The sequence below is a fragment of the Sinocyclocheilus rhinocerous genome, unplaced genomic scaffold (genome assembly GCF_001515625.1).
Source record: "Sinocyclocheilus rhinocerous isolate Xijiao unplaced genomic scaffold, SAMN03320098_v1.1 scaffold466, whole genome shotgun sequence".
NCBI lineage: Eukaryota > Metazoa > Chordata > Actinopteri > Cypriniformes > Cyprinidae > Sinocyclocheilus > Sinocyclocheilus rhinocerous.
In genome coordinates this window covers 1,126,284-1,135,023 of record NW_015631145.1, presented here as the reverse complement: position 1 = coordinate 1,135,023, position 8,740 = coordinate 1,126,284, and the positions used below count along the sequence as shown (strand labels likewise).

General features: G+C 34.1%; 1 protein-coding gene across 1 annotated transcript; it reads right to left on the bottom strand.

Annotated features, from left to right (window-relative positions):
* Window positions 1-208: 208 nt before the first annotated feature.
* Window positions 209-8,076, bottom strand: efhd1 (EF-hand domain family, member D1). Its single transcript, XM_016554394.1, has 4 exons — window positions 7,754-8,076; window positions 2,617-2,764; window positions 1,877-2,011; window positions 209-882 (listed from the first exon to the last, which is right to left on the bottom strand). Exons 1-4 carry the CDS (start codon window positions 8,047-8,049, stop codon window positions 748-750), a joined length of 714 nt encoding a protein of 237 aa, XP_016409880.1. The 5' UTR covers window positions 8,050-8,076; the 3' UTR covers window positions 209-747.
* Window positions 8,077-8,740: the final 664 nt, after the last annotated feature.

Below are 8,740 nucleotides of genomic sequence, written 5' to 3'. Positions count from 1 at the left end.
TTTATTTTTTTTTAATACATTGATTTAATGGGCTTTATGTAATTGGCAAAACACTAGAGTTACAGGTAGATTTAATGAATATCTGATCAAATACTTAGTTGACAAATATGTAGAAAAAAGTTGACAAAAAAGAAAAAAGTGTCTTGACCCTTTCTCTCCATGTTTTTTTTTTTCTCAGTTGGTCATAATCAACATTTAGTCCACGACAATTAACAGCAATAATTAGCTGACAAATATGTAGAAAACAGTTAACAAAAAAAGAAAACGGAACAAAATGCATGATTAAAATCTATATATAAAAAAATAATAATTCTTGACCCTTTCTCTCCATGTTTTTTTTCTCAGTTGGTCATAATCAACATTTAGTCCACGACAACAACTTTGCGTGTATTTAACATTATGATTAACACTGAATAACTTTACAATAAACTTTTTAGTTTCTAAAAATATATAGTTGCTTTGATTAAAATAGAAGCACAATCTAGTCTATTAGAGTTTAAGTCCTACATTAGAAGTCTACTGAAATTTCACTCACGTCATCTCGTCTTCTCCTCAGCCGTCACCCACGAAACAAATTCCTCATGCATATTTCAGGATAGCTGTAAGCGGCTAATAACGCTAATGCTACTTGTTCAGTGTTCGGCTGTGGTTTTGATTACACATAGGTGTGAGGTACGAGAAGCAGTGTGTGCATGCGTGTATGTGCTTGTGTGCAAGTAAACTGTGCTCTCTAAAAGAACTGTAGTTTTAGGAGCAGAATGTGGACTGCAGCTCTTTAAATGCAGCACGCCGTTGTTTTCTTTCAAGTTCCATCCTCTTCTTCTCTTCTTGTTCCTCTCGTATCTCTGCCTCAAACTTACTGCGCACCGACAGAGCCTGAACCTACCAAACACACACAAAATACAAATAAAATGCATTTCTGTTGAATGTGTCATATGCCTACAACATAAAAATAAAAATAAATGTACTACTATTGCTGTATTCCTGCTAAAACAATTGATAAATTCTAAATTTTCTTGTTAGGTGTGTTTACTAAACTAGAAGCTGAAAACCATATAACAAAACTAAAAGTACTAAAAACAGTTTTTGTTAACTGAAATAAAGCTCAAATAAAATAAAATATTAGATTAAAACTTTAAAAAAGCTTAAAATTTGAAATGTTGCCTTGGCAATTAATTAAAATAAATCAGTACTAAAATTACTGCAACCAAAACTGAAATAAAAATCAATGCAATTTTTTATATTAAAATGCGTTAAAATAACTAAAAACATATATAAATATAAAAATACAAAAATAATGGAAAATATTAATAAATATTATAATTGTGTTTAAAATTAACACTTGCCATACAGGGTCTATAATACGATATAGCAACATTTCCCAAATGAGATTATGATCATGAGAAATGCAAAATGCTGAAAAAAAATTAAATAAAAATAGAATATAATATAACTATTTAAATGATTATTTAAAAAAAAAATTTTTACATAATAATATTTAATTATAATAATAAAAAATGTAAAAGGGTTCACTGAAATGTAACTAAAGTAATAACCCTATAACTTAACCTAAACATTCAAATATTGTTGCAAAAAATTTGACACGTTATTTAATACAAAAAATAATATTTTGAATGTTTAACATTACTAAAAGTATCAGAATGTACTTTAAATAAATAATTTAGGTCATAGAGGTTCAGCTAAAATAATATGTGTTTTATAGCGTAACAACTGTCCTCTGTAACATTATTGATGTGTTCTTTGCAGATGTCAGCCTTTCATGTACTTACTCTATATGAGCACAAGAGGGAACCTAAGAACCTGGGCGTAGTGCTTGCCCATGCATCAAAACACACTAACATAAAAACCCACAAACCTTTGCCTCAAAGAAGTCCCTGGCTCCAAGAACGCCTTTGGTCGAGACGTCAATCTCTGAAAGTCGCGCCAGAGCCATCAGTCCGCTCTCTTCCTGCAGCTCACCTGCCGCGGCCCTCCGGAAGATCAGCAGGAACTGACACAGAGATGGAGAGATTAGGATTATAGGGAAATTTCAATGGCTTGAAAGGTTATCAGCATTTCTATGCTATTCTAAAAATAAACACAAAAGAATCAGATATCAGCTGCCATGTCAGCATGTAAACCAACATTTCAGCTTTGTTTCACATTTTTCACACACACACACACACACACACACATTATTTATTTTATTTATTATTTACATTTTATATATATATATATATATAGTTTAGGTTTTTGTTAGTATGCCATGTTGTAGGGTGTTCTGAACGGATGCTTGGTACTCCTTATAATATTTTGAACCTACACATGTGTGTGGTTCCTTTGTCATGTAATTCTATAGGATAGCTTTGTCCCATTTTATCATTCGCCAGGTGAAAATCATCTAGGCTGACTTAATGTGATTGATATTTAAATGTGAAGCCACATCAGAGCTGTAATCAGAGATGTTATCTCACAAACGTGCTGTGATCGGATCATCTGAGTAGGTGAGTCTGAAGTGTTTCCATGGAGTGTAATCTCTCAAAAGATTGAATCACTAGATTAAATCAGTCATCAGGGACGATGACAGACTTAACAGAGCTGTAACTATACACACACCTCTCTGTAGCTGAGTTTGCCGTCATAATCTTCATCCACCTCCTTGATCATGTTCTTCAAGCCCAGATGAGTCTGTGGAGCTCCAAGTTTCTCCATCATCAGCTTCAGTTCCATCAGATCAATGAAGCCGTCTTTACCAGAGTCAAATCTACACACAAATACATATAAAAAGAGCTTTAAAGGAAAAGTTGACCTAAAATTAAAGTTCTGTTATTGTTACCACTCTCTTTGCACTCTTTTTCCATTATGATGGCAATTGATTTCATCATAATCAGTAAATAAAAATGAGTATTATCAGTAAAACAATTTAAATTTAAATATTTTCCTCATTTACAATATTTTATTATATGGCTTCATAAGAACTGAAATATAGTGCACAAATCAGACTGACTGTTTTTAAGGCGGTGATTTTAGTTGTTTTTGAAGCATTTTAGGAAAAATTTTCTGCATTACAAGTTTGGAACAACATCACCAATAAACTGATTTATGCTACAGTTCAAAAGTTTGGGATCATAAAGATTTGTATTTTTATTAATTATTTTCTTTTTCCAGCAAAGATGCATTAAGTTGATCAAAAGTGACTAATAAGAAGAAGAAATGTTTCTTGAGCAGTAAATCAGCCTATTAGAATGATTTCTGAAGGATCATGTGACACTGAAGACTGGAGTAATGATGCTGAAAATTCAGCTTTGTATCACAGGAATAAATTACATTTTACAATATATTCACATAGAAAACAGTTCTTTTAAATTGTAATACTTTTTCACAATATTACTGTTTTTACTGTATTTTTTTTTGATTAAATAAATGCAGCCTTGGTCAACATAAGAGACTTTTGCTCATTACAAAATCTGACTGACCCCTAACTTTTTAACACCAGTGTATATGCTGTTTCGGACCATCTTATCAATGCAAATTGAATTCTAGCATATGTATTACATCAAACTATATACTAGCGACACTCAGGAGTGAGTGTTGACATGAAGGTTTATCCAGCCGCAGCAGAGGGAGGCCAGTAGAACAGCAGGTGGAGAGTGACTGCAGAAACAGCAGGAAAAAGAGATTCTAACAGAGGAGAGTATTTATAGAGTCTCACCCAGCTGTTGCCACACCAACCAGCAGGATTGTGCGTGTGTGTGCGAAAGAGAGAGAGAGAGAGAAGTGTTTGTCTTGAACATTGTGTGAAAGTGAAGAGGCTGAGATTGCAGGAGTGGGCACGTGTTTCTATTTTGGCTTGAGTTATGCTTTTAGAAACATGGCAGAAAAGTACAGGTGAACATCACCTCATCTCTACTTCTCTCCCTCTCCACATAGGAAAGAAAAGCATGAATGAGATCACATTTATATTCTCCCAGACAGCAAAATGGAGAAAGTCTCATGCTTCTCAGATTTTCCTGCCGAAAAAAGTCACAATAATCTTACATAGTTGTTAGAAGTGATCTCATTATGAACTTTAGCTTTGCTTGACTTGCTCACCAATGGATTCTCTGCAGTGAATGGGTGCCGTCAGAATGAGATCCAAACAGCTGATAAAAACATCACAAGAATCCACACGCAATTCACACCACTCCAGTCCATCAATTAACATTTTGTGAATTGAAAATTGCTTCTGGCTAAAATATGAGTTCTCTATCCATAATATTGCTTTCTCCAGTGAAAAAGTTGTGTTGTCTGAATCAGGAGAGAAATATGCACAGATTAAGCTCTAAACAAATTGAGTTCTAAACAAATATGTTGGTGGATTTTGATGCGAGAGACAACAGCGGATGGACTTTTGAATTGGAGGAAACATTATTATGGATTATGGATTCATATTTTGCCCAGGAACAACAGTTTAAAGTTAAAACTTCTTCATGATGAATTTGTTTCTTACAAACACACAGCTTTTCACCACTCAAGACATTAACTGATGGACTGGAGTGGTGTGGATTATTGTGATGTTTTTATCAGCTGTTTGGACTCTCATTCTGATGACACCCATTCACTGCAACTAAATCTATATTTCAGCAGATGTGCATATTTCTCCTAAGATATTTCAAAGAGAAACATCTGAGACAATGTGAATGTTTATCAGGGTGTTTCATATCTTTGCTCTGAATGGCCGTCTAATCTCATCTCCTCAGCTCATTGTTTCTGAAAGGTCATAAATAGCTCAACTTTCACTGTTAAAGTGCTGCATAAAAGCCAATTTATTAACAATTTCACCCAACATCCTCACTTTCTTTCTTTGTCCCGATGTTGTTTTAACAACCCCCATTGCCTGCCCTGATTAAAAGACAACTGGGAATCTGCTGACCAGAACAGCAACTGCTTTCAGCAACTGGCAGCACACTCCTACACACACAGCCCTGAAATGTGTGTGGATGCATGAAAACACAAACTGCCCTGACGTAATTGCGGGTGCATTGCATGTGTTTGTGTGTGGATGCTCTCTTTGTCCTCTTTGGTTTCCTGCTGTGGTATTTATAGATGCCAAGATTCAGCTATAGAGCCTGGCATTCAGAGCAATGCAGTCTAGTAACAGCACTCAGGCTGATCCCAGGTCTGCTTACAACTGCAGATGTGCTTAGAACTGCATTATGAACTACTTGAAGCAGCATGAAACAGGTCAGGGTTAACAAGACTGACCTGGTATGTGAGAGAAAGCGAGAGAGAGAGAGAGAGAGAGAAAGAGAAATAGAGAATAACAAACAGAAAGATGAAGATGAAGTTGGCATATTGGTCCTGCCCTCTGCATGCCGGACACATTCCAGGTCAACAGCCCCTCCTTGTGCTGAAGTGGCATGAATGGAAAAGATAAAGAAATATACACACTTACACATAGAAATAATACATAATATACATTACTGTTTGGGGTATGTAAGAATCTCTTCCGCTCGCCAAGGCTGCATTTATTTGATCAAAAATAACAGTAATATTGTGAAATATTATTACAATTTAAAATAAACTTTTTCTATTTGAATATATTTGAAAACGCAATTTATTTGTGTATATGTACTGTGTTAGACTAACCAGGACTTGTCACAACACTTATACATTGTTGCTCTTTTGTTGTTTTGATTGCTTCTACTGCCCTCATTTGTAAGTCGCTTTGGATAAAAGCGTCTGCTAAATGATTAAATGTAATGTAAATGTATTCCAAAGCTGAATTTTCAGCATCATTACTCCAGTCTTCAGTGTCACATGATCCTTCAGAAAGCATTCTAATATACTGATTTGATGCTCAAGAAACATTTTATTTTATTATTATTATCAATGTTGAAAACAGTGCTTCTTCATATTTTTGTAGAGCCCATGATAAATATTTTTTTAGGATTTTTGTTTTTGATGAATAGAATGGTAAAAAGAACAGCATTTATTTGACATAGAAATCTTTTATAACATTGTAAATGTCTTTACTGTCACTGTTGTTCAATTTAATGTGTCCTTGCTCAATAAAAGTATTAATTTCTTTTTAAAAAAAAACTTATTGATTGCAAAATTTTTAATGCCATTATATACAGTATATATATATTTATATATATATATATATATATATATATAACTGTGATATATCTAAGTTAGTATCTAACTGTGGAATCTCACAAAAATATATGAATCTGATTATGTGAATATATAATTCGTAAATGAATTTCTATCTATCTATCTATCTATCTATCTATCTATCTATCTATCTAGGGCAGTGTGCTATTTAGGTGTGAGTTGTGTTTATGAATGTGTTAACTCTGCTTTTGACCCATTTTCCTCTTATACATGACATCTTTTTTCATCTCTGATGAAACTGGGTTGAACTGATCTGAAGTGGGCCAGAGTATGTACTTCTACTTAAACAGACACACCTTGCAGTCTTGACGTAACCTAGTCTTATGGGACAGCCACACTTTCATATCCTGTACAGTTTGGGTTAGTTTCCTATAAAACAACACAATCTAATAGACTTGACTGAACCACACTGTTAATCATGCTAGAACTACTTTATGTACATGAAAACATCTACCTGATCTTAAAGTCACTGTAAGGCATAATCAACCCTGGGATCAGCTAAAAAAAAAAAAAATCTGTTAACATGCTTATGCATGCATGTAATTATTTGGAGGGTTTTTTTGCACTACTAGAGACCCGGTTCTGAATTTGATGCCATTAAATGAATAAAAATATCTAATGATATGATAAAAATGAATGAAGGGAATTTATTTTTTCACAACTCTGCATGAAACCAAACAGACTCTCTCTCATCATAGACTCCTCCAAGTCCCTGCAAACACACGCACAAACAGACAAAGATGGCATTGTTGCTCGTGGAGTGGGTTCCATGGGGACGTCGAGTTTGTGAGTGGACCCTTGTACTGAAATAATGAGGGAAAGCAGGACAATGGCTGTTCAGAGAGAGACCCCAGAGCAAAACATTATTTTGGCACTGTTACAGGGATGCTCAGAGAGAGAATCTGTGTTCATTTAATCTGAGCTGCAGAATCTATTCTGAATTTATTCTTGTTATTTTATACTCACTGTACTTTTTTTGTAAACAATATTCCATTTCCATTATTATTTTATATAGTTTTCAATGCTTTTGCAATACAAATTCAACTGCCAATATAAAGCAGAGAGACATTTGTTTTAAACTCATGTTTAATGTTACATTCATTTTTATCTTTCAACCATTGTGTTAATTTCTGATTTTATACCCTGCATTGTTTTATATTTTTAGTATGCTAATACTACCTGTTTGTTCAGTTTACACTATTTTATTTTATATTTTACTTTTTTTAACTAAATTTTATGGAACTAAAGCACAGTAAATTTAGATTTAACTTTAATTAATTAGACGGTTAAGAAAATATCTAATCAAGGAAATTATAAACAAAAGATCAAGAATAATAAATGAGGGATTTAATTCGAGAGATGCATCAACATTCATTCTGATCCAAGAACACAATGATCCCTAAACTCTCCGTCACAAACAAGCACCCAAACTTCACTCTTGTTATGGCCTAGAATAAGATTTACCAAATAGCAATTCAAGACATTCCTATTGAGAAACTCGTATAAATCTTAATTTAGATTTAAAAATAAATAAATAAATAATTGGTAGCAACAATGTGGGTTTTAGAACGGTGTTAATGACTAATGAACTGACCTCTTGAACATTTTCTCCATGTCTTTGATCTGTTTGCGCGAGAACTCTTTAAACTCGGTGTAGGGGTTGAAAACCTTCATCTGCTTGGGTTTCGTCGTGCCGTCATGGATGTCCAGCCTGCGGTTGAGTTTCTCCGTCAGTTCAGAGGTGGCGTCGCCGTTCACTGCAGTGCCGGGTCTCTCCGGCGGCGGCTCCTCCTCGTCCGCTCCTGTCTGCGCCGGTGAGCCGGGTTTGGTGTCACGCTGCTCGGCGTCCAGTTTGCGCTGCAGCCTCCGTGCGAGCTCCTCGGATGACATTGCGGACTGATGCTCTGCCTCGCACGATCAGCTTGTGTAGGATGTACAAAATCTGCAACGATCCTTATAAACATTTAGCCTACATTATAATAGGGTATAGTTATCTTTAATATAGAAAATATTTGTATGTGAATAATTGAAAAGAACATTTTGATCATATTTTAGACCTTTATTTTTTAAAGAGACATTCACTTTATATTTGTATAACTATGTACAAAAAACCCCATATGACATTTAACCAATAAACACTAAAAAAAATACTTTCTCATTTTATTTATAGAACAATGATTAAACAACAACAATAATAATAAATTCTAAAGTTGTGGAGAACACAGGATAAACAAGAAAAAAAGACCACCATTTATCTGAAATAGAAAGCTTTTGCAACATTATCACTACCGTTCAAAAGTTTGGGGTCAGAAAGATTTTTTTTTCTTGGAAAGAAATGAAAGAAATTAATACTTTTGTTGAGCAAGGATGCATTAAAGTGATCATAAGGGCCAGTATAGACATTTATAATGTTGCAAAAGCTTAATATTTCAGATAAATGCTGTTCTTTTGAACTTTCTATTAATCAAATAAACCTGAAACAATTTTTACACAACTGTTTTCAACATTGATAATAATAATAAATTTCTCTTGAGCAGCAAATCAGCATATTAGAATGATTTCTGAAGGATCATGTGACACT